The sequence below is a fragment of the Thalassophryne amazonica genome, chromosome 6 (assembly GCF_902500255.1).
Source record: "Thalassophryne amazonica chromosome 6, fThaAma1.1, whole genome shotgun sequence".
NCBI classification, from domain to species: Eukaryota; Metazoa; Chordata; class Actinopteri; order Batrachoidiformes; family Batrachoididae; genus Thalassophryne; species Thalassophryne amazonica.
The window spans coordinates 32,993,723-33,020,744 of record NC_047108.1 but is presented as its reverse complement, the minus strand read 5'-3'; the positions used below and the strand labels follow the sequence as shown (position 1 = coordinate 33,020,744).

The 27,022-nt window shown below is 41.5% G+C and overlaps 1 protein-coding gene and 1 long non-coding RNA gene across 2 annotated transcripts in view; one reads left to right on the top strand and one right to left on the bottom strand.

Moving 5' to 3' along the window:
* LOC117512013 (ornithine decarboxylase-like) overlaps positions 1-17,032 on the top strand; it is an 86,015-nt gene extending 68,983 nt beyond the window's left edge. The window contains exons 7-9 of the mRNA XM_034171952.1: positions 9,023-9,173; positions 9,452-9,573; positions 16,450-17,032. Of these exons, the coding sequence (XP_034027843.1) occupies positions 9,023-9,173; positions 9,452-9,573; positions 16,450-16,704 (528 nt within the window). The 3' untranslated portion in view covers positions 16,705-17,032. The remainder of the gene's footprint in view (positions 1-9,022; positions 9,174-9,451; positions 9,574-16,449) is intronic.
* Positions 389-22,655, bottom strand: LOC117512016. Its single transcript, XR_004561182.1, has 4 exons — positions 22,575-22,655; positions 17,678-17,682; positions 9,958-9,968; positions 389-399 (listed from the first exon to the last, which is right to left on the bottom strand). It is a non-coding gene; the product is annotated as an uncharacterized LOC117512016 (long non-coding RNA).
* Between the last annotated feature and the right edge of the window lie 4,367 nt (positions 22,656-27,022).

Genomic DNA, 27,022 nt, shown 5'->3' with positions numbered 1-27,022 from the left:
TCGAACATTTGTAATAGTAGCAGAATATTCAGTGGACTACATAGTCAGGAATTTGGCTTCCTGTAAATATGTATGCACAAATGGAAAGTACACATATTCTAAGACAAATTATTTATTCAAAGCTGCATCAGTCTAAACACAATGTTGTATACATCTTTACAACACATTTTTATCACACGACTGATGTTACATATAAAAGCATCACATACAAATTTGTCTAACAGATACTCAAACTGACAAGGGTGAGGTGAACCTTTTATGAAGCATGTTTGCTGGTAATATTAATGCACAACACAATTATTTATATATCATTTGACTTGTCACGTCTGTATTAGAGATTCCATTACACGGTACCTTTGAGTATACAGATATCACAAGCTATTTTCACTCTAAAGCATTCTCACAGGCCACAGTAGAGACTTTCTTGTGACATGAAATGACGCATTTCACCCCTGCTGCCATGCAGGAGCATGTCCTTGAGGTACACTTGCCTATGCAATTGCAAGTAACAAGCACAGAGGATGGTAAGGTACGGAGATTCTGCTGGGGAACAAATCATCCTCAACTACCCACCCAAAGGCAGTTGGACTGGGTGATGTATCCCTTTCAAGCAGTGTTACCGCCTGTCTAATGATGTAGAAGGCTCTTCAAAGGTGCATTTCTATCACACTAGATGTTGGGGGCAAACGATCCAGTGGCAATGAAGAGGTTCTACAAACCTCATACCTCAGTGAATCAAATGTCTTTGATTGTGTTTTGCTTCAACTGCGTGCCCAATCATGCACAAGATATTCCTCTGCAAGTGCGAAATCGGTAGCAGATATGTCTGGTCCCTCTGCAAAAGCTGACAGAAACTGCACTGGTTTTGCAAGAAGTGCTGCCTGCTTTGAGCCTACTCTGCTAATGGAATCATTACCTGTTAGGATGTGTGCTTTGACTAGGACAAGGCAAAGGTCATCTCCAAGCTTTTCATGCAGGGAGTGAAGAGGTATGAACCTTCTCCATTCCTGAGTACCATACTGAACCCACAACTCCAACAGGCCACTCTCTTTCATAGTAGCTATAAATCTCAAGAGTAGCACCACTGTATCAGTGACATTGGAGATGACCACAACATGCTGACATCCTCTCTGGACTGCCCACCAGCAATGAGGTACAATTCAACAGTCAGCCTCCTCCAGCCAGTTGGTCAGTTCTGGCACTTCATGGACAGTACCATCAGATGTCTTGGTCACAGCTGGAATGGCTTCATCATTGACAACCATGCCACTGTCACACTAAAACATGGGACAAACTTCCGATATCGGATTGGTGGCCATTTTGGAAAACGCCCCCTACCGGTGTGTGATTTTGACAGCTGATAGACCCTATTACGCAAAACAGCAGCAGAAATTCTTCCCGTTGAGATGTACGAGGTCTGTTAGAAAAGTATCCGACCTTTTTATTTTTTTCAAAAACTATGTGGATTTGAATCGTGCGCTTGCATCAGACAAGCTTGAACCTTTGTGCGCATGTATGAGTTTTTTTCACGCTTGTCGGTTGCATCATTCGCCTGTGGGCAGGCTTTGAGTGCACACTGGTCCACCCCCCTCATCGGATTTTTATTGTTTAGGAATGGCGGAGTGACTGCCGCTTTGTTCCATGAAAATTTTTTCAGAAACTCTGCCAGACAGCCAGATGGAAACCATTTGGAAGATTCAGATGGCTTTCGGTGAAGATTCTATCGGTATCACACGGATTAAGGACCGTTAAAACTGGATTAAAAACGGCCCACAGCGGCAGAGGGCACACCACGCCCCGAGCGGCCATTGACAGGCTGGAACGAGCAGATCACTTCCAAATTTAAGGCTCTGTTGATGCAGGACGTCATGTGACTAGCACAGAAGTTTCAGAAGAGGTCGGGATCAGCACTTTATCGGCACATTCCACTGTTAGAGATTTTGTAATGAAAGACGTGCGGACAGATTTGCGCGTCGGGACGCAGCCGCTCATGGCGCAGGACAAACAACACCTCTGTGTTGGAAGTCTCACAGGACAAGTTGGAACATGCCCAGCTGTTAAACAATTTCTCGGATACTCACTCGACTGAAAAGCCACCGAAAGCCGTCTGAATCTTACGAATGGTTTCCATCTGGCTGTCTGGCAGAGTTTCTGAAAAAATTTTCATGGAACAAAGCGGCAGTCGCTCCGGCATTCCTAAACAATAAAAATCCGACGAGGGGGGTGGACCAGTGCTCACTCAAAGCCTGCCCATAGGCGAATGACGCAACCGACAGGCGTGAAAAAACTCACGCATGCGCACGAAGGTTCAAGCTTGTCTGATGCAAGCGCACGATTCAAATCCATATAGTTTTTGAAAAAAATAAAAAGGTCGGATAGTTTTCTCACAGACCTCGTATACGGGGTCCTAGTATAGGGCCTGGACTAATGTGGTCTTTAACCACCTCAGACCACCTCAACTTTCAGACCACATCATACTCAGATGGAGGGATTTGGCGATACTGCCCACCCGGAAACTGAACATTCTTTGAATGTTCATTGAACATTTGCATGAGAACGTTTGCAAACGTGGCATGAACATTGGATGAACATCATATGAACAAAGAATGAGGACAGGTAATGTTTGCATGCAAACATTCAATGAACATTATATAAACGTTCACAAATGTTCACAAACATCATGTGAACAGTTGAACCAGAACATTAAATTAACATTTGTAGAATGTTTGAATGCTAACATTACCTGTCCTCATTATTTGTTCATATGATGTTCGTGCAATGTTTTTTGTGATTTTTCCTATTGAGAACTAAAAATGATGTAAAACAAACTTTATAAATGTTTTAAAATTCAACAGGTTTTATTCAAATAGTAACTTGCAATGTATTCATGGAATTCACATATAAAATCAATAATGCAGAAACCTTTGAAATCACTTACAGATTTAATGATGGAATCCATCTTTACAGAATTAATCATGCTCAAAAATAAAAAAGCACATAAAATGAAAAATTTTCAACTTTACAAAAGATTTCTTACATGGCATACCACCGACGCTACTCCAAAAGATATTCAGACAAAAGAATAAATCTTCGAGAAATAATAATGAAACCTAAAAAACATTCATCTATTGATCTACAACCAACTACACATTTTAGGAGCAAAAATAAATTCAGCTTACATCTACATACAGTTAATAATACTTTATGATATTTAAGAGCAAAACTGTGGACAGTTTTAAAACAAACATTACTCTCAAATTCCCTGAGAAAATTCCTATGAAAAAATATTAATATAAAGGTTTTAATCACAGATTTGGAGACTCAGTATGACATTAGTCAGATACGACAATGCAACTTGCTGAACACACATTTTTAAGAGCGAAACTGAACAGTTTAACACGAACACATTACAATCAATAAATTTCCTGAGGAAATTCACATGACAAAACACTAAGTTTTTATCACACAGAATTATGACAGTCAGATACGACAATATAACTGAACACAATTTTTAAAGCAAAATTGAACAGTTTTAACACAAACACATTACAATAAAATTTCCTGAGGAAATTCATGATAAAAAAAAAAATACAAAAATAATAAAAAAAAATTATTAATTTAAATTGTTTGATCACCAGAGAAAAAGTTTCTCCGGAAGTAAAATAAAATTTTATCAAAAATATTCTATGTACAAGGCAAATTAAATGCTGCTGCTAATCTGCTAATAAGCTTTGATATTATGAAATATAAACAATGCTAAAATACCCTCAGCCATATGAGGATTTGGTATCCCAGTGCAAAGTGTGTGTGTGTGTGTGTGTGTATATATATATATATATATATATATATATATATATATATATATATATATATATATATATATATATATATATATATATGCCCTTTATTGTGTTATCTTTGTATCTCTAATATATTCGCCTCTGTATGTTTTTATATTGGTGTTGTAGGATAAACTCGATGACATTTTAATGGCATCCAAAGGAGATCATGCATGTGCACATGCATGAGCTTCTGAAAAATGTGGAAGTTACCATCGACTGCAGGATGTCTGCGAAATGTCTTGTGTTATCAGGTTGTGAAAACAGCGTTTTCCGTTTTCAAAGTGTTTTTCAGTAGCTTTTACATAATATATGATAGACATGTTAGATTTACACAGAAATGAATCTGTTTTGTAGCGGATTCTGCCATGTTGCATTAGCAGCCAGAGAGAAACCAGACGTCATGGTGCCTCTCTACTGTGACTGGGTGTCACCCCCCACCAAAAAAAGACAGATTTGCAAGATTGTTAGTTTCTCAAACCTGTAATCTCGGTCAGGAAGAAGTTCAGGATGGTCCCGTCTATAATTCTTCTGCTTGGATAGGACATCTTCGGATTATGGCACAATTGTAGAAATAATGATTGTGATATTTATTGCAGCCTCCATAACAACTCTGTAAATTTGTGGCACGTCCCTGGCAAGGCTGCCTTTGACGGTTACTGACTTGCCCTGACTGCTGAAGCACTGCCAAAGATAAACAAGAGCCGTAGCATACAAGCAGCCCCTGACAATGCTTGTTACCGTATTCTTCCCTTGTTCCATTCCAGGGGTGTATGCAGTCAAGGCATTGATTAGGGCATTCCTCTGGTGCCTGGTTCACTTGTCCTCACCATCAAGTCTGTCATTAGCACTCTTGAGCTGCAAGTTGAACATTTCCATTGTTAGTCATAAGCAATTATATATATTTTCCTGTTCAGATACTGTATAATTTGAGCGGCATGGTCATAACTGGTATTCAACTCAACTCCTTATTGGACAGGCCCTATATTTTTAACAAGCTGTTTATTTGCTTGCAGAATTTTTCTCAGGTTAGTTATCAGTGAGGTATACCACACAGGTGAAAGCAGATCAGACAAAAATGATTAATCCTCTGTACCCAACGCTATTTGTGTAAAGGGCCTTTCACACCGCATGCTTGGAAGTGTCAGAGGCATCACAAATCGGTCTAAAAAGCATTATTTTCAATGAAACACGTTGCTTTTTACAGGCGTTAGAAGTGTCGCGTCAAAAGCAGAGCTAAACAGATGCTTCTACCAGGAGTGTGCGCATTCCTGCTTGTCAACAGAATGACGTTCAAAGTTCAACCCAATCCAACTTTTGGCGCTCTGAACTGTGACAAAGCTTCGCACTGTCCAATAGAAATGTGTTGGGTCCAAACATGGAGGACTCGTGGAAGAAACCACTGATCTCTACAAAACAGAAACGTGTCACAGGACTGCTCATTTATACAGAGCAGTTTTCTGAAGAAAAATCCTTGCAAATTTTTTTTAACCCAAAAATTAATTTGATTGTGAAATCAAATTGCTATATTAAAGCTTTTTCTTGGTTCATCGACACATATACAACATGGCGATCGCTCAGCTTTCCTCTGGAAAAAAAAAATCAGAGTGAAAATCTCCGCCCCCTAGCTGCATGTGTCGCGTCAAGGTGTAGGGAGGTGTTGACACAACATGACTGACGACACATTGGGAGTTGCTGCCTGACGCGTATAAAGCATGCAATGTGAAAGGCCCTTTAGTTACTAGTTTCCATAAATACAGCATGGGGGTTTTGGGCAAAAAAAAAATCAAGATATCATCTACATAGACGAAAATGAACCAGTTCAAAAAGTCATGGAGGATATCACTGAGCAATGTTTAGAATGTCACAGGGGCATTGGTCAGGCCGAATGGCATTACCAGATATTCAAAATGGCTGATCGGAGTGTTGAAGCCGTCTTTCACTCGTCCCCCTCCTGACCACAAACCAGTTGATAGGCGTTCTTCAAATTCAATTTAGTAAATTGGGTTGCCCGTGCAGGGAACTGAATGCGGAATCGAGGAGTGGTCGCAGGTAGAAGCAGGATTGCAGACCCCAGAAATCAATGCAGGGGTAAAAAGTATGGTCTTTTTCCCCCACAAAATCGAAACCAGCACCCGTGGGTGACGATGTGTGCCAGATCAGCCAATCTGCCACAGAGTCCTGGATATAGGTCTCCATAGCCTCTCGTTTTGGGCGTGAGAGATTGTACAACTAGCTGGACGGTATCTCAGTGCCCGGAAGTAGATCTATGTCACAATCATATGGCCTGTGAGGGGGAAGTGAGAGTGCCCGATCCTTGTGAATACTTCAGCTAGGTCGTGGTACTCAGGCGGAACCAATGTGAGATCTGGGGGGTCTTAACTACCTCCCTGGCAGAAACGCTGGGCGGAACCGAGGAACACAGCCACCCGCGGCAACAAGCCTCGCTCCAGTGAGTCACGGCCCCGGATGGCCAATCAAACCAGGGATTGTGCTTCACTACCCAAGGGTGCCCGAGAACCACAGGAGAAGTGGAAGGAATTACAAAGATGTGACCAGTTATGTCTGATGGGTCACTGACCGAAGCAGGGTTCCCTCTAAGCAGGAAACATTAAGAGGAACAGACAAATGAAAATAGGAATTTGGGCTTTTGTAACAACTTTCTCACTGAGAAAGTTGTCCTCAGCCCCGGTGTCCACCAGTGCAGAGACAGAAATGGATGAAGTCCCAAAAAGGATCATCGCCGGTATTTGGGTGTGACCAGATGACCACCCCTGAATTTAGCCTGACTCACCCGTAACCCCATCTCTATGGATGAGCCTTCCCTTTTGGCTGAAAGGTGCGGTAAATGTGGACATGTCCCTTAGTACCGCAATATAGGCATGCTCCAGCTGCCAGTCTCCATTCACATTCTTCGGAGGTCAATTTGGCCCTGCCGATCTCCATAGGCTCATCGGCAGGGGAAGCTGGTGAGCTTGAGCGGGGAAGCTCAGAGGAGCATGGGGCAGACGGACCCATTCAAGCACGAGGTGGAGTCCGAGTGGAGGTGGTCCGATCTGTCCCACGGCCCTTTTCCCGGCGTCTCTCTCTCTCTCATACAGCAGTCTAAATTGATTACCAAAGAAATAAGCTTATCCAGGTCCTCTGGTTCATCAAGGACTGCAAACGTGTCTCTAAGTGGATCGCAGAGACCCCTGATGAAAATACTGCGAAGAGGTGCCGAGTTCCAGCCAACCTCCACAGCGAGGATGCGGAAATCCACTGAAAACTCGATTACGCTCCGATGCTCCTGATGGAGAGAGAGAAGATGCTAAGACGCGGATTGAGCCTTCATGGGGTGGTCAAAAACTAGATGGAGTTCTCAGGAAAACTCGGAGAAAGAGTTGAAAGCAGGAGACTCATGTGTCACCACACAGCAGAGCGGGTAGTGAATGATATTTATTTACAAAGAAGAAAATAATAATGCTGCGCTGGGGGTGCCTGCAGAGTGGAGAGTGGCGTGGAAATTAGGGAGCTGCAGATTCCCGAGCCAGTCTTGCAAACGAACTGAGATCTTGAATGGTTCAGAGCCAGGGACCAGGAACTAGGAGAACGGAGGAGAAAGATGGTGAGTGATTGCACTCGTAACACAGGATGCCTTCAACAGTGCACTGTTCACAGGAGGCTTAAAACATAAGGGTTCACAGTTCTGGAAATAATGTTCTCCGTTTAGGAAATAAGGTTTACTGCTCAGAAATCATTCACAGTTCATGAATTATCGTCAGAGGTCAAGTACCATGCGTCTGTGATGCAGTCCAATTAACCCTCTGGGGTCCGAGGGCATTTTTTGGACAGTTCACTCGCCTGGCATAAATGTTTTATTATTGCTGTTAACAGCTCTCCCTGCATCCCACAATCAAGTTTTATGTCTCTTTTTTTCAGGACAACCTGTGCTTTCATAATATATATGCTTTTGTTGTGTTTTATAAGTGTTACAAAGGTTTACAATCAAAAATAAGGCAGGAAAAAGTAAAGCGAAAAATAATTTTCCACACATTTATTCAAAACACACAGCAAACTATAATCAGCAACTGTTTTGACACTTTATAAAGGTAATTTGAGGTCTTGTGTGAAAGAATATACAACAAAAAGGTTCAAACAATAAACACAAATGCACATTTTGAACAATATATTCAAAATGGTCTATGCATTTTTTTTTGTTGTTGTTGTTTTTTTTTGTTGTTTTTTTTGGTTGTTTTTTTTTTTTGTCTTCATGGTAAAAGCAACAGAGTTAACCAGTAACATTCACATGCAAACTAGTGGAGCAATCCTGATAGGTACACACTCTTTGTTTGAGCATGTGAGATTGTCATCAGAGGCTGTGCTTAATGGCGCAGGGCACATTTGGAGCCCAATAGTATGTGCTCATTGGAACACCCAGGGGGCTATTCAAACAGGCCAACTAGTAACATATCACTCCTGAAAATGATCTTTGGCTTTTCACGTGAGATGAAGCTGACATGCACAGTCACAGGCAGGAATGAGTGAGAACGGAATCCCACTGAGACATGAAGGAACTTAACTGGAGTGGAGCAGAGCCGCGCGCTCTGAGCTGAGAGCCATAGAGCCCCAAAGTGATGTTGCTGTGCAGATAGCCGGGAGCCAGGAACCAGAGCAGCGTGGGAGCTGCACAGGATAGCATCTGGAACACCAGGAAAGACAGTTCACTCTAATACGGGAATTAGAGAGCTGGCCACGTTACCTTGAGTTTAGCTGCGGGAAGCTCCGTCGTCTTAGCGCATGGGAGCAGCAGGAAGATGAGGTCAAGGTCAGGAGCCTCAGGCTTCACTGAGTATGCCCAGGGCTGGAAGTGCCTGGAAGCATCTGGAAGGATCTGGAAGCTGTGGAAGTATCTGGAAGTTTCTGGCAACAGGTGAAGTGAAAGTCTGGGTTTAAATAGCCTGCCACTCTTCAACCGCTCATACACGGCAGGTGTGCCACCATGATGAGCGGTGAGGTGCAGCAGGTGTGAATAGGCCATCTGGGGGAAAAACTCACAAACTACAACTAGGATAAAAACAGGATTAGGAGGCAGACCATGACAAATCAATCATTAACTGTCAGTGCCATTGTGTAGGAATGAAGATGTGACAAGTTTACATCTGTTAAATGTGCTTTCAACAGTTTTTTTTCCACCATCTTAGATTGCAGAAAACATTAATGTGACACTGGATGAATTCTTCCCATCAAAGAGTGGGGTGCAGATTATCGCAGAACCGGGACAATACTTTGTGGACATAGCCTTCACACTGGCAGTGACTGTCATTGCTAAAAACATCATTGTGGAGGAAGGAGGTAAACACAATAGTCACATGGATGTGTCTTTTGAAGCCATTATACAGACAGAATGAACAAAGGGGGGATTATTATTCAGATCATTAACATTGATCAATTTGAAAAATTCAGAAAAAAAGGTCGGCTATTGTGTCAGTCAAACATGCCAATCCCTCCTTAGGTTTGCAGCCAATTTCATTTTGTAATTATGTTGATGAAAATTGTTAATCACTTTTTGCAATTTTCACCATTACTGGAACTCAGAATACCACCAGTATTGTGACTTTTCTTTCTCCCAGATGGTGAAGATGACAACCCTGACAAAGAAATTGTGTACTTCATTAATGATGGGATATATGGCTCTATGTCTGACCTCCAAAGCCCACACCCCATCATCACATTTTTACCATACCCTCAGAAGGTAAGGTAACCAGCACTGACATTTTTTTAGTTACTATGAATTCATTATATTTATATTAATTACATTTATGGCGTTAATGAGAATGACCAAAAGCATGGAATATATAATTCTCATCCCTCAGTCATTATGTCACAAACAAAATACATGCTCGTGCACATACTGACCCTGTGCTGATATATAAAATTTAAAAACAATGTGAGGCTAGTTCATGCTATGTATGACTTCATCATGTGATTTATTTGTAACTTCATTTTGAAGTCTTTCATACCAGTCATAAATGTGCTGATTAATATGCTTCAGAACAGCCATTTCAGCTTCTCGGTTGCTGAGATACACAAAAAAATAAATAAACAAAAATTGATTTCAGACCTTGTTTTCCTTGACCGTTGATCAAACTACTCCGAAGTCTAATGATCCATCAAACCTTCTTGGTTGCTGAGGTGTACTCAATAAATGTTTTCTGACTATGGTTTCCTTGACCTTTGACCAAACTACTGAAACATATCTATTCATGTGACATTCCCACCAAGTTTGAGCTATCTGGGATCTTGGCTGTTGAGATCTACAGAATAAAAGGCGATTTTTGGATGATGTTTTCCTTGACCTTTGAACAAACTACTGCAAAATCTGAATGTATGCTGTAGATCATCCCTATAGGCTTCTTGGTTGATTATATCTTCAATAAATAAATGTTTATTTTAAAAGGTGTTTTTTTTTTTTTCAGACCACATTTTTCTTGGCCGACCTTTGACCAAACTACTACAAAGTATAATCACCTCCAGATATCGATTCAATTCATGGGGTTTATAAATGCTTTGCTTTTTAGAAGTCACTACATAAATAACTATCATTTGTGAAAGGCTGGGCACAACCCAGGGCCCCTTTGCAGGAAGCGACTCAGGTAGGTGGTTTAACAGTAGTTTAATGCAGTGATTTTTACCAGCAGCAGTGGTTACAGGTTGAACAGTTGTATGGAACCAGTTCAGTCTGGGCACAGACAGGTACTCTAGTCTGTAAAACAGGCAATGGGTCAGAACCAGGGAGGCAGTCAGCACAGGCACCAGTTCCAAAAACTTGGAACTAGTAACACAAAGCAGAGGTAAAACACTAGGGAATAAAACACAAAGGATGCAGGAGAGCTCAGCGTAATGCAAGAGACACTCTAGCGGGGAACACGGGAGGAGAGAGGTTCAATAGCCCAAGACATAATTAGACTGATGAGAAACACCAGGGGAGGCACGATTGGAACAGGAGACACAACCTAACACAGGAGGTGCCATAGATGAGACAGATGTGACATTATTATCATTATTGTTATTATATGGCTGCGAGACTACATGCGCTCTGCTTGGCTAATTACCGGTCGGATATTTTCCCATATTGGACCGGTTACCATGAAAAACGGTCCACAATGCATATTTGCGTTACAAACCAGGAAGCAAAAAACACGATTAGAAAAACCAAGTCAGACATGAATGTACTCTGCAAATATTTAAACAGCACCGGACAAAAACACAGACTGAAAGTTTACCAGCTAACAACCTTGACCATCTTAAGCTAGTGGAGGTGAAGAAAGCGAACAAGCCCAACACTGTCAGCAGCATATTCGGGTGATACTGTAAGTTTGCGTCTTTATGTATATAATTTCAATTCAGTTTATTTCATTTATATAGTGCCAAATCACAACAGTTTCCTCAAGGTGCTTCACACAAGTAAGGTCTATTATGGCGTGAGATCAGTGACAAAACTCCAGCCACATAAAAAATGCATTCACGCATAGATATTAACTACGCGCGTGCAAATAATCATTCTGCACGTGCAAATTATCTCTGCGCATGCGTGCAAAGGTGGTGCACACAAGGACCAGTGATCCCCCGCCCCGTATCTATGGCAAGCCAAGAGTGCCACAAATATGCCACTTTCAGACACGTTTCACCAAAAATATGCCAAAAAAAAAAAACTGTTTAAGCCAAGAGTGCCACAAATACGCCGCTTTCAGACATGTTTCACCAAAAATTTGGCGTAAAAAACGCTGTTTTGTCAATTATGGCGCTTTTTACGCCATAATTAAAGACGACGCCGTTAAATGCGCTGTAATGTCAAAAAATACGCCATTTTTTAACGCCACAATGGAGCCATTAAAAAAATGCCTTAAAAAAGCCATAAAAACACCGTTCAGATGCACACAATGCATGTAAAATACACGCGTCTGTGCACTTCACGACACGTGTAAAAAAAATGGCGTTTGTGCAGTATGATAATTACTGTCTCCAGCCTCCTTTTCTCTCAGCTACTGAACTTGAAATGTTTGTGTCCAGTCCCTGATCAAGATGAGCAGACTGAATCAGTCCAGCACAGATCTCTTTGTGGCAAAGTTTGCTCCTACTTACCTGTTGTGTCATTTAACACTGGCTAAAATTTTGGCAGTTAGGCAGGAAAATATCTCATAAATTAACGTCCTCTTTCATACATCATTTCCTTGTATTTTTTTTCCAATCCAAAACGTTTTCCTCCTTATTTATTTGAGGGATTTTACATTTCTGTTATCTAACTGTGGTTGTAGCGCAGCGGTAAGACTCCTGTATGCCATTTAGGTTTTTTCAGGTTTGAATCCCGCGAGTGGCGTGTTTTTTTTTTGTTTTGTTTTTTTTTTAATTTAACCAGAAAAACTCCCATTGAAATTAAGAACATCTTTTCCAAGGGAGTCCTGGCCAAGATAAACAGCAGCAAATACAAAGCACAGTTACACATTTACACAAACACAAACAAAAGGCAAGATGATAAAAAATTTAAATTGCAAGCATACTATAAAACAATTGCATATTATAGAATTGGCCTCAAGTGCTCTCGATGTAGATTTAAAAGCACTCACTGAAATTAATACTTTTAATGTCCACTCCTCTTGCAATTTATTCCAGGCAAAAGCTGCGGAGTGGACAAAAGCCTTCTTCTGTACGGGCACATGGAACAGAGCTGAACCACAGCAATAAATAACTGCGCCATCAGCATAAAAATGCAAATTAGCATCTGACACATTAGAGCCCAAACAGTTGGTATGATTAATAAATAAAAGGGGACCCAAAACAGAACCCTGCGGCACCCCCTTGTAGACAATAACAAATTCAGAACACAGACCATCAGATTTAAAAATAACCTTTATTTAACCAGGTAGAATTCCATTGAGATTGAAGCCTCTTTTGAAGGAAGACCTGGCCAAGAAAGGCAGCAGCACACATCACCGTGGACAGGTTAACATCAACAGGAGAACGATGGTGATAAAGAGGAAGCTGAGGGGAAGAGGGCTGTTCTGCCCTTCGACCTCTCTCCCGCCATCTCTCTCAAACGATTATGTAATTTTATGCAGGGGCAGTCCTGGAGATGGGCCGACCGGGCAGCCGCCCGGGGCGGTATCGCGGGGGGGGGCACAAAAAAAAACAAAAAAAAACACGGGGTGGGGTGGGGGTTGTTGTCCTGATGGGGGGTTCGTGGTTACGTTACGGCAGAGCGGCGCCCCCATCCTCCCCCTCCCCCCGTCCCATGGTGGGAGACGCGCATCTGGTGCCTGTACAATCAATCCACTGTCCTCAGATAACGTTGGGCTCTGTGTTAGCCAACAGAATGGTAGCCCCATAATACACGCCGACGTCGTTCCTCCAGTAGAACGCTGTAATAGTCATTGAAATGTTGACTACCAAGAACTACACTACTACAGAGGCGATTGCTCTAAGACTGCAAGGGAAGCTCAGCTTCCCCTAAAATGTCAAAAAATAAGTGATCAAATATATACTACTGTTGTGTGTACATGTCATTGACTAAATATGCGCTACAACGCGCTCAGCTTTTGTTCAGAATCAGCTTCTTATCACTGGTAAAGACGCGGCTTTCCTCTCACTCAAACCCGCAGCTTCACAGTGCTTTAAACAGTGTGGACGCTGAGCGTCCACAGACTTCAATAGCGACACAAAGCATGCAGCGAAACGAGACGAGTCACTGGATAAATGCTGGGCTTTGTCCCGCCCATCGGACGCTCAGAGTGTCTGGGGGTCTATGGGGCAGTGGGCCGGCCTCGGCTGGCCCGGACGCTCAGCTTCTGCATGATGATTGGATGATCTGTCTGAGGCTGAATCCCTTTTTGATTGACAGCGAAATGAGTGAATCAGCGATCTTTTGGTGTAAACATCCGTGGGAGCATTTTTTAATTTTCATTCTGTTCTGAGTTGAACCGGAGACTTTCCTAATCCGCTTAGCGGCATTTTCTTTGTTAAAAACAACTAGTGACAAATCGAGCTTCTATTTCTGGTGGGATTTTTTTTGTAGCTGCTTGTGTTTGGAGACTGACTTCTATCACTCTTTCTGACTTCTATCGCAGTTTCTGTCCCTACTGAGCTCCTCCACCGTCACAAAGCACTCACAGGCGGACAAACTTCACGCTAGCCTCGCGCCGGTCCCAGCTAGCGAGCTAGCTAGGTAGCAAGCTGCACATAATGGCAGATAATTTGAATGTTGTGGACCAGATTTTGGCGAAGCCATCTGATAGTCTTCCTTACGAAGAAGCCATGGCTGCTGTCATGGCTTCAGCTCTCAATGGTTTGCAGGCCAAAGTTAAAGCAATAGCCCCCAGTGCAATGTTTGTGCATTGCTATGCACACAGACTGAATCTGGTTCTGTCTCAGGGGGCTAAATGCTTATCTGATTGCAGAATATTTTTTGCATCACTCTCTGGGTTTGCCACATTTTTCTCAAAATCCACAAAGAGGATGTCTTTTCTTGAGTCTGCAGGCTGCTCAAGGTTGCCCAGAAATGCTCCTACTCAATGGAATTTCACATCACGGATAGTGAGCACTTATTTATATGGTGCGACTTTAATGGAGGTTTAAGTCTTGTTCATTATGGTGAATTACTCTATGATAATGCAAAGTGCACTCTGTTGGTAAAACTGAATGAAGTGCAATATTTTGCCCATCGGGTGGTGCTGTAGTGCAGTTGTGCTTTCTTAAATACCTGTACTGTACATAGTTGTAATGTGAAGTCACTGTCTTTTGTTTTTTTATGTTCAGAAACTTTATTGAAGTAATTATTGTTTATCTTTGTGTTTGTTATTGCAGTAGTCATTAAAACCGGAAATTTGTTCTTGAAAATAGCTGTTGTGAGTTAATTTGTGGGATTGTGGGTGTTCTGGACGAAGTTAGTGTTTTCATGGGTGGTGGGGCGGAGGTGGAGGCCACGTTAGTGTGCGCGGGGGGGGGGGGGGGGGCGGCACACGCAGGGGGTTTTGCCCGGGGAGTAAATCACTCTAGGACCGCCACTGATTTTATGGCTAAAGAAATGAGAGAGTCGAGGGAGTCTTTTTCGACCCAGATCGCAAGTTCATCTTTTAGATTCTCTGAAAGACCATTAACAAACGCACTTCGCAGTGCAGTGGCATTCCAGCCTGACTCGGCGGCCAGTACTCGAAATTCCACGGAGTATGCCGCCACACTGCGAGCCTCCTCCCGAAGGGATAATAATCTTTTGGAGGTCATCTGCCCCCACATCGGATGATCAAACACCATTCGGAACTCTTGCTCGAACGCAGTATAAGTGGGCAATAAAGGCGACTGCTGTCCCCACAGAGCCGTGGCCCATGACAGAGCTTCCCCACGGAGGAGGAGGGCTATTTTGCTGCTATCTGTAGCATAATGTAGCGGCTGTTGGGAGAAAACTAAGGAACATTGCATTAAGAAGGCTGCACAGGTGTTTACATTGCCTGAAAATGGTTCTGGGTGGCATATTATTGGTTCTGGAGTAGCAGCTACCAATGGTACTGCCTGTGGTGTCTGAGTGGGTGGAGACTGTGTGGAAGTGTCCGTTTGTGAAGTACCAGAAGTGAGTTGAGCAACCTCAGTGGTGAGGGCTATAATATGAGAATTAGATACTTGCTGTGTGAGTATAGAGAGCTGTTTGATCAGGGTGGATATTTGTTGTTGTTGCTGGCCGAGCAAGGTTCTCTTCAATCTGAGGGCCTGTCCAACCGGGTCCGCTCCCGCTGAGTCCATGAGGGTGGCCATAAACTCCTGTTATGGTCAGAACCAAAAAAACGGTTAATGGACTCAATATGCAGGAAGCACACAATGAATAGGAAAAAGAGCAGCAATTTATTGTAGAACAAGGTAATGATAATAATACAGTTTGGGGGAAGCTGGAAGAGGGAGACACTGACTGGACCAGGGCGTAGTGGAATCTTCCCAGGCAGGTGACAGAGGAGCCAGGACCAGGCGGCTGCAAAAGGAGCAGACAGGAGATGATTCTGGAGGCACAAGAAAAGTGGTTAGGAAATTACAAAAACATACAAATACTAGGAACCTCAAGGGAAATACTGAGGCCAGAATACCACGCCATGTGAACTGAGTTTCCTGGGTCTGTGGGGTGGAAGAACCAGGGTTTAAATACAGCAGGTGGTTGATTGAAGACAGGTGCGCCAATCAACTCCGTGATGCAGCACCAGGAGAGTCAGGAGGGGAGGGGGAGCAGAGGAAGAGCACAGGTCCAAGACAGCACAACTACCCCGTACAGACCTCACACTCATTTAATAATCCCTTAATATTACTGTTTTTATTCCCCCAATAGGTTTGATCCATCTAGGCTTCTTTGTTGTTCATATACAAAAAAGGTATTTGGTCCATGTTTTACTGGACCTTTTACCAAAATCTAAATTATCTATCCATGTAATATTCCCACTAGGTTCAAGGAAATCTTTGCAAATATTTTTGATTTACCTTGTACACACATGCACACACATACCATTTCTCCGATGTGCAGATTAATTGTAGTGTGTGAACGGTGTGGTGTGACAGATGTGATGTGAACTTGATATTTCTGTGTGTGTTCTGTTCAAAGGCCGTTGAGAGCAGTGAGCAGAGATACAAGTCTGTCATCTGGGGTCCAACCTGTGATAGCAAGGACAAAGTAATTGACAACTACTGGCTTCCTGAGCTTTATATTGGGGACTGGCTTCTCCTCGACAACATGGGTGCTTACACAAACTCCGTGGCCACTGATTTCAACGGCTTTGAGAGGGCAAAAATATACCATGTTGTGACAGCTGATACGTGGAAAACCCTAAACCTCAAGCCTGCATCAGGAATGATCTGATAACATTTTCTAAATGTCCTGTGGAAATGATACATAGATCATCTGCCTTAAATCCTTTTCAGTATAAGGATCTGTGCAGGATCTGCTGGAGCAGCCAGAAGTATCACATACACATTATTCATATTCATATTACTCTGGCTGTCAAAACAATGTGTTCACTTTGATTAATCAGTTGCAGCACCTACTATAACACATCTACGTGGTCTATTATAAAAGAAACCGACCTTTTTATTTTTTCAAAAACTATATGGATTTGAATCACGTGCGATTACATCAGACAAGCTTGAACCCTCGTGGGCATGCGTGAGTTTTTTTCACGCCTGTCGGTTGTGTCATTCGCCTGTGGGCAGGCTTTGAGTGAGGAGTGGTCCACCCCTCCCGTCTATTTTTTCATTGTTTAGGAATGGCTCAGAGACTGCCGCTTTGCTTGATCAAAATTTTTTCAGAAACTGTAAGGCACATCCGAGTGGACACCATTTGAGAAATTCAGCTGGTTTTCGGTGAAAATTTTAAGGACTAATGAGAGATTATGGAGTGTTACTGTCGCTTTAAGGACAAGAGCCGCCGTCGTCAGCCTGTTTCGAGCTGAAAACTTCCTAATTTAAGCCTCTGTTGACCCAGGACGTCGTGAGAGAACAGAGAAGTTTCAGAAGAGGTTGGGATCAGCAGTTTATCCGGACATTCCACTGTTAAAGGAGATTTTGTAATGAAAGATGTGCGGACGGATTCGCGCATCGGCAGGCAGCTGCTCATGGCCCGGCGCCACAGAGAAACACCTCCGTGTTGATAACCATTCGTAAAATTCAGGCGGCTTTCGATTGTTTTCATTCGAGTGAGTATCCGAGAAACTGTTTAACAGCTGGGCATGTTCAAACTTGCCCCGTAACGCTTCCAACGGAGGTGTTTCTCTGTGGCGCCAGGGCATGAGTGGCTGCCTGCCGACGCGCGAATCTGTCCACACATCTTTCATTACAAAATCTCCTTTAACAGTGGAATGTCCGGATAAACTGCTGATCCCAACCTCTTCTGAAACTTCTCTGTTCTCTCACGACGTCTTGGGTCAACAGAGGCTTAAATTTGGAAGTTTTCAGCTTGAAACAGGCTGACGACAGCGGCTCGGAGCGCGGCGCGCCGTCCGGCTCCGTGGGTTGTCCTTAAAGCGATAGTAACACTCCATAATCTCTCATCAGCCCTTAAAATTTTCACCAAAAACCAGCTGAATTTCTCGAATGGTGTCCACTCGGATGTGCCTTACAGTTTCTGAAACAATTTTGATCAAGCAAAGTGGCAGTCTCTGAGCCATTCCTAAACAATGAAAAAATAGACGGGAGGGGTGGACCACTCCTCACTCAAAGCCTGCCCACAGGCGAATGACGTAACTGACAGGCGTGAAAAAACTCTCGCATGCCCACGAGGGTTCAAGCTTGTCTGATGTAATGGCACGTGATTCAAATCCATATAGTTTTTGAAAAAAATAATAAGGTCGGATACTTTTCTAATAGACCTCGTATTCTGTATCCAAAAGTGTGTGAGTCCCCAGAAGATTCAGACTACGTTTTGGAAAGAACACAACTTTATTGCTCACCAACACCGTCCCCGCTACAGGGTTGTTGTTGTTGTGTTTGTTGTTATTATAATAATAATAATAATAATAATAATAATAATAATGGTACCAACTCTAATATTTTGGAAAAGGAAAATTAATAGGGAAAAATTCTAAACTTTTAACCTATAAAAGTTTAACCTACAGTCAGGCCAATAAATAGTTGAACTAAGACAGTTTTTGTAATTTTGTTTCAGTACACCACCACAGAGGATTTGAAATGAAACAAGACCTGCTTGCAGTGAAGAATTTCAGCTTCACCGTTTAATTCTTAAACGGTGAAGCACAGCCCCTTCATTTTCAGAACCCATAAATATTTGGACAAATGTTCTCCAGGAATGAATGCTGACACAAATCATCACTTTTTCAGGCAGTTTTTTTTTTTAGACAAGTCAACGAAGGATACATGAAGATTTCTAAATTACTAGATATGCCTGGGATGTCATTTACATTATTCATTTAGAAGTACAAACAGTATGGTACACTACTGTAGATCTGTCTGGAGGAGGCAGTTCTATTTCTAAATTCTGAAATGGTTAATACAATATTTTAGTTCATCCCCTTGAATTAAAGCTAAAACTACAAGCACATCTTGATTATTTCATTTCAACTGCACTGAGGTGGTTTACAGAAGAAAAAGCACAAAAAAATGTGCCACTGTACAATTATTTATGGATCTGACTGCAACTGTACATCTTACAATTGCATTTATTTATTTACTTCTGATATTTTTCAGAATCTCACCTTTTTAACTACATGCAAAATTCCCACTCAGGCTGACAAACAAACTGTAACTTTATCTCTGGCACTTCTACTTTATGTTTCTTATCCAACTATATTCTTCTGCATTTCCTATCTGCACTCCTCATCTGGGGTACAAGCTCCCCAAATTTCTGATGTTCACTCACACTGTCAGCTCATTTAAATCTCGTTTACCACAGCTTTCCCATAAAGCTGTAATTCTGTTCATTCTATGTACTTTTTGCAATTGCCATTTTTATTGTATTTTATTTACACTTGTAGTGTTTTTATGTTATATTTTAACGTCACAGCTAATGTTTCAGTGATTTAAATGTCTACTTTAATGTGTTTAAATTTAATGCCTTTTTGTATTTCTATGCTGCTGAAAAGCACTTTTAATTTCCTTGTGACTGAATGGTGTTAAACAAATAAATGTATCTTGTCTTAGTACTTAGTATGAATTCATCATTATTATCCAATGATTTATATAGTTGCTTTTAGATGCCCTCAGTTTCTCGGGACTGCCACAGCAGATCTGATTTTGTGCTGGCTGCCCTTCTTCGTACAACTTCAGTTGTACTAAGCTTTTGCACATTTCCTCATATCATTAGCCTTATAGTTGATAAATAGTTGTCTTGTTCACATTAGAAAGTACTAAGTTTAAAATTTTATGATTAAAACTGTATTTCCCTACAGTTTTTGTGAACATTATAGTTGAAATTCAGTGTTTTAGAAAGCATCGTAACATACTATGCCAGTATGCTAGCCATATGAAAGGGAAAATAAGCTCGTCTTAAGTCTGGACTTGAAAGTCTCTACAGAATCTGACTGTTTTATTGATGCAGGAAGATCATTCCACAAACTTAAGTGCACGATAAGAGAAAGCTCTATGACCCGGAGAGCTTTTATTCACCCTAGGGACACAAAGTAGTCCTGCACCCTAGAAAAGCAGAGCCTGGGCCGGTACCTAGGGTTTAAGTAGGTCAGCTAAGTAGGGAGGTGCTAGTCTGTGAAACAATTTTATAGGTTAGTAGCAGAACAAAATAATGCAAAATTCCCACTCAGGCTGACAAACAAACTGTAACTTTATCTCTGGCACTTCTACTTTGTTTCTCATCCAACTACATTCTTCTGCATTTACTATCTGCACTCCTCATCTGGGGTACAAGCTCTGCAAATGACAGATGGTTAATAATTGCCAAATCATGAGCTAAAATGGACAGCAGTTACACTAAAAAATTAACAGAAGTATTACACTTAACCCCTTAACGCCTGTTGTCACATATATACTACAATATTTGACTCAAATATGCAACATACCAAGTTGACCAGTATGCCTGTTGTCGCAAATTTGCAACATACCAGTATTATTAGTATAACATTATAACATACATTATTACCAAAATACCAAAATTACTATTTATTTTTTGTGTAAAAGTGAAATTAATAATCTCAACATTATTTACCATCTATTTAAAGGCAAAAACACACAAAACATTTTTTTATATACAGCTATATAAATTCAGGCGTTAAGGGGTTAATACGAAAAAAATGTGTAGCCGAGCTAGCACAAGCTAACCACTAGCAAAACGCTAACCACTCCTAAGAGTCACAACAGGAGAAATTTAGTTAAGTAATTCTTCTAACAAAACTCATAACGTCTACAAAAAGCACAACCTGCTTATTTGATCCTATACCAACAAAACTGTTTAAGGACCTGTGGCCCACTCTTGGGCTGACTGTACTGTAAATTATTAAGCTGTCAATAGCCTCTGGATCTGTTCCTAAATGTTTCAAATCTGCAGTGAATAAACCATTACTTAAGAAATCTAATCTTGACCCTTGTGTAATGAAAAACTATAGGCCGACATCAAATCTATCATTCTGCTCTAAAATTCTGGAAAAGGTGGTTTCACAGCATCTTGTGGACCACCTTACTGAGAATAATCTTTTTGACCCACTGCAGTCTGCTTTTAGAAAATATCATTCCACAGAGACGGCTCTCACTAAAGTGGTGAATGATCTGCTTGCAATGGATTCGGACACCACTACGGTTTTGGTGCTGTTAGATCTTAGCACTGCATTTGATACTGTGGATCACCATATTTTACTCAATAGGCTTGAGAATCATTTTAGAATTACTGGGAATGCCCTTACATGGTTGACATCATACCTGGCCAGTCGTTCTCACTGTGCTTTGTACAATAACACTACCTCTAACATTAGTGACATAAAATTTGAGGTTCCACAGGGGTCTGTCTTTGGCCCCCTGCTTTTCTCCCTTTATATAGCATCCCTTGGGCACATATAGCTGTGTTTTGGGATTACCTTTCATTGCTATGCTGATGATACTCAGTTATACATGCCAATAACTAATGGTAATCTCATCCACATAAAATTCTTAGAAGATTGCCTTGCATCACTGAAAAGCTGGATGTCTAGCAATTCCCTACTTTTAAACCCTGACAAGCCTGAAATGATGGTTCTTGGTCCAGTGAGACATCTGCATCAATTTGACCAGCTAACACTTAGCCTAGCTTCGTGTGTCATACATCACACTGACAAACTAAGGAACCGTGGTGTAATTTTTGACATGCTCAGTTGGGGTAAATTTCATAGGGCTCTTTCCAAGACTTTCCACACCTCTATTGACTTACTCTCAGCTATTCAAAAATGATCTTGTTTCAGTCTTGATACACTCTGGTTTTGCTCATGGTTTGGTCTTAATGGTCCTGATTGCAACATGGGCCAACGTTCCAAATGTTTCAGGTCATGGGTCTTTTGTTGTTGTTTTGACACATGAATGCAAACCACTGATCTAAAGCATTGACTAGATGTCTTTGGTACCAAGGCTCTCTGAAGAATGCTTTGGTAGCACTGGAATGACTATGTCAAATGAATGGTTACTTAGGGAGAGTCAGATTGCACATATTACTTGCATCATCAGGGAATGTCAGCTATAGAAAATGGACATGTGTTGCGTTTCAATGAGCATGTGGCTGTGTGCTGAGAACCCCCTCCGTGTATCACTTGGCTGTGGCAGACAGATGGCTAATTTCAGGAGATGGGTATAGACCACTTGTCTGTCTGGGTGGTTGCTAACCAGGAGTCAGGGCAGTTCTGTAGTATGATGGATGAACTACACTTATAAGCCAGTGTAGCCCTTAAATAGTATATCGTGAGTTAATGAAAAAATTGTGCAAAATTGGTCACAAAAAGCACTGTGGGAAATTATAAATAAAGTGGACATAAATGGACATTTCTAAAAGCATTAACAGATGACTAAGTTTAAACTGAAAGCTGAAACTTTTAAAACTTTAAACTGAAAGCTCGTCACTCTAGAGGTGGAAAACAGCAGCTTGTCAATATCTAATTTAGAATAAAAGCCGAGCATGGACCAACAATACTCTCACTGTTGCCAGGGAGGGATTCAGGCTCAGTGTGTTGCTGTGTTGCTGTGCTGGATTTAGATCTTCAGTGGGGTGTCTGCTCTCTGTCCTGATAAGACAGCAAGAGGATCTCTCACATTAGTCATTGATTGGTATAAATGACTTCATACTGAAGTCACACAGCAGTCTAACAATGAAGTTATACATAGTTAAAAACATCATTACCATAATAAATCAGCTCTCAAAACATGGACATAATCTAAAGTACATACAAATTCAAAACTGTTTTTGCTTTGCCTCACCTCTCACTTTCCATTAATATGAATGCTTGATTTGTCTGAAACCACTTTTAACTTGCTGCATGTACAAGGTCTGTCAATAAAGTATAGGTCCTTTTTATTTTTTTCAAAAACTATATGGATTTCATTCATATGTTTTTACGTCAGACATGCTTGAACCCTCGTGCGCATGCGTGAGTTTTTCCACGCCTGTCGGTGACGTCATTCGCCTGTGAGCACTCCTTGTGGGAGGAGTTGTCCAGCCCCTCGTCGGAATTCCTTTCTGAGACGTTGCTGAGAGACTGGCGCTTTGTTTGATCAAAATTTTTCTAAACCTGTGAGACACATCGAAGTGGACACGGTTCGAAAAATTAAGCTGGTTTTCGGTGAAAATTTTAACGGCTGATGAGAGATTTTGAGGTGATACTGTCGCTTTAAGGACTTCCCACGCAGTGGGACGTCGCACAGCGCTCCCAGGCACCGTCATCAGCCTGTTTCAAGCTGAAAACCTCCACATTTCAGGCTCTATTGATCCAGGACGTCGTGAGAGAACAGAGAAGTTTCAGAAGTCGTCGGTTTCAGCATTTTATCCGGATATTCCACTGTTAAAGGAGATTTTTTTAATGAAAGACGTGCGGACAGGTCCGCGCGTCGGGACGCAGCTGGCGTGGTGCGGCGGCACAGGAAAAACACCTCCGTGTTGATAACCATTTGTAAAATCCAGGCGGCTTTTGATGGCTTTCAGTGGAGTGAGTATATGAGAAATTGTTTAACAGCTGGACATGTTCCAACTTGTCCTTAAGGCTTCCAACAGGGGTGCCTTGACTGTGGCGGAGCGTCGCGGCGGCTGCGAGCCGACGCTGCAATCCGTCCGCACGGCTTATATTAAAAAAAATCTCCTTTAACAGTGGAATATCCGGATAAAATGCTGAAACCGACTTCTTCTGAAACTTCTCTGTTCTCTCACGACGTCCTGGATCAATAGAGCCTGAAATGTGGAGGTTTTCAGCTTGAAACAGGCTGATGACGGCGCCTGGGAGCGCTGTGCGATGTCCCGCTGCGTGGGAAGTCCTTAAAGCGACAGTATCACCTCAAAATCTCTCATCAGCCGTTAAAATTTTCACCGAAAACCAGCTTAATTTTTCGAACCGTGTCCACTTTGATGTGCCTCACAGGTTTAGAAAAAATTTTGATCAAACAAAGCGCCAGTCTCTCAGCAACTTCTCAGACAAAGGAATTCCGACGAGGGGCTGGACGACTCCTCCCACAAGGAGTGCTCACAGGAGAATGACGTCACCGACAGGCGTGGAAAAACTCACGCATGCGCACGAGCGTTCAAGCATGTCTGACGTAAAAACATATGAATGAAATCCATATAGTTTTTGAAAAAAATAAAAAGGACCTATATTTTATTGACAGACCTCGTATATGCAGACATATGTATATGTGCTTGTACATATACAGTAGTGTTCAGAATAATAGTACTGCTATGTGACTAAAAAGATTAATCCAGGTATTGAGTATATTTCTTATTGTTACATGGGAAACAAGGTACCAGTAGATTCTCACAAATCCAACAAGACCAAGCATTCATGATATACACACTCTTAAGGCTATGAAATTGGGCTATTAGTAAAAAAAAAAGTAGAAAAGGGGGTGTTCACAATAATAGTAATGTGGCATTCAGTCAGTGAGTTCGTCAATTTTGTGGAACAAACAGGTGTCAATCAGGTGTCCCCTATTTAAGGATGAAGTCAGCACTTGTTGAACATGCTTTTCTCTTTGAAAGCCTGAGGAAAATGGGATGTTCGAGACATTGTTCAGAAGAACAGTGTAGTTTGATTAAAAAGTTGATTGGAGAGGGGAAAACTTATATGCAGGTGCAAAAAATTATAGGCTGTTTATCTGCAATGATCTCCAATGCTTTAAAATGGACAAAAAACCAGAGACGCGTGGAAGAAAACGGAAAACAACCATCAAAATGGATAGAAGAATAACCAGAATGGCACAGGCTCACCCATTGATCAGCTCCAGGATGATCAAAGACAGTCTGGAGTTACCTGTAAGTGTTGTGACAGAAGACGCCTGTGTGAAGCTAATTTATTTGCAAGAATCCCCTGCAAAGTCCCTCTGTTAAATAAAAGACATGTGCAGAAGAGGTTACAGTTTGCCAAAGAACACATCAACTGGCCTAAAGAGAAATGGAGGAATATTCTGTGGACTGATGAGAGTTAAATTGTTCTTTTTGGGTCCAAGGGCCGCAGTTTGTGAGACGACCCCCAACCTCTGAATTCAAGCCACAGTTCACAGTGAAGACAGTGAAGCATGGTGGTGCAAGCATCATGATATGGGCGTTTCTCCTACTATGGTGTTGGGCCTATATATCGCATACCAGGTATCATGGATCAGTTTGGATATGTCAGAATACTTGAAGAGGTCATGTTGCCTTATGCTGAAGAGGACATGCCCTTAAAATGGGTGTTTCAACAAGACAATGACCCCAAGCACACTAGTAAACAAGTAAAATCTTGGTTCCAAACCAACAAAATTAATGCCTCGAAGATGTGAAGAAATCATGAAAAGCTGTGGTTATACAACTAAATACTAGTTTAGTGTTTCACAGTATTGCTAAAAAAGCAGTTTGAACATAATAGTTTTGAGTTTGTAGCGTCAACAGCAGATGCTACTATTATTGTGAACACCCCCTTTTCTACTTTTTTTTTTTACTAATAGCCCAATTTCATAGCCTTAAGAGTGTGCATATCATGAATGCCTGGTCTTGTTGGATTTGTGAGAATCTACTGGTACCTTATTTCCCATGTAACAATAAGAAATATACTCAAAACCTGGATTAATCTTTTTGGTCACATAGCACTCCTATTATTCTGAACACTACTGTATGTCCTGGTGTGCAGAGCATACAGGGTATGCATCAGCCCTCCAAAGCCTTTCATTTTTTAATGTAAAATAGGCAGTGTTGGGGAAAGTAACTTTGGAAAGTTACTTCATTAGTTAGTCTATACAGTTATGTTTTACAGTTACTTCTTACATTTACTTCATTAACAGCTGCGGACACCTTGTCGGCAGCTGCTGAATGTAATTAATAAAGTTACTCATAATCTAATTTGGTTATTTTTAAGATTTAGTACTCAGAAAAGTAACTATTAGTTACTTTGCTGATTAGTTACTTTTCTGATTGCTCAATTTTACGAGTAACCAAGTTAGATTACTCTTTACCTTATTAGTTACATTACTTATTAGTTGCAAGTTTTCTGCAGAGTCTAATAAAGTAATTGCATAAAGCTGCTAATGAAGTAACTGCATAAAGCACCTGTATAAAGCAACTAAAAAAGTAACTAAAAGAGTAACTTGTCAAAGTTACTTTCCACAACACTGAAAATAGGTAGCCCAGTGGCATAAGGAAGTGGGTTGCCAATAAACAGAAGTGGGTTCAATTCCCAGTCACATAAACTGTCTGTGTGCTTGGACAAGGCACTTCAACTGCCTTATCAAGTTCAGGTTCAGGTGACTTTATTTGTACCCATAGGTAGATTTGTCTTGCAGTAAGCAGAAAAGGGCGTCCATGTTAGTCAGACACAACAATAATAATAATAATAATAACAATGGCTATCCACTGTATTTGTTTGGTGTACAGGGATTCTAAACTCAGCTGTGACTCACCAATCAGCCGATTGGACCATTTAATAATCTGACCCAGTCTGCTCCTGTCCTTCATTGTCAGACTGCCAAACCATGCTACCAAAGAAAAGGATATAACAGATTCAGTAAAAGCACAACAAACTAGTGTTAACGTGGTTCGCCGATGTGGAAGTAGGACAGCTTCTTGAGGCAGAACAAGCACATGGTGACCCTTCCTGCAGACCACCTCAAACTTCAGCGAATTATCAATGATAGTCCCAAGGTATTTATAAGTTTGCACAATTTCAGCTGGTTGACCTTTAATTATTGTGTTGTCAGGTGTGCTGGCATGCTTCCTAAAATCAATGACCATATCTTTGGTTTTTAATGTATTGAGCTGAAGATATGAGTCCTCACATCATTTAACAAAATGATCAACTTCAGGGCCATGGCTCCTCTCATTGTCCCTCAGCAGACTGACAATCACTGTGTCATCTGTGTTGTGAAAGTGTCGTGACACGGACCCACAACAGGGGGCGTTAATGAACGGACAATGGATAAGCCAAAAGTAACAATTTAATGTTGTGAATCGCACAACGACGTACAGACAATAACAATATGGTGGACTATCAATTATACACCAGGTGACGTGTGGGCAGGCTCGACGA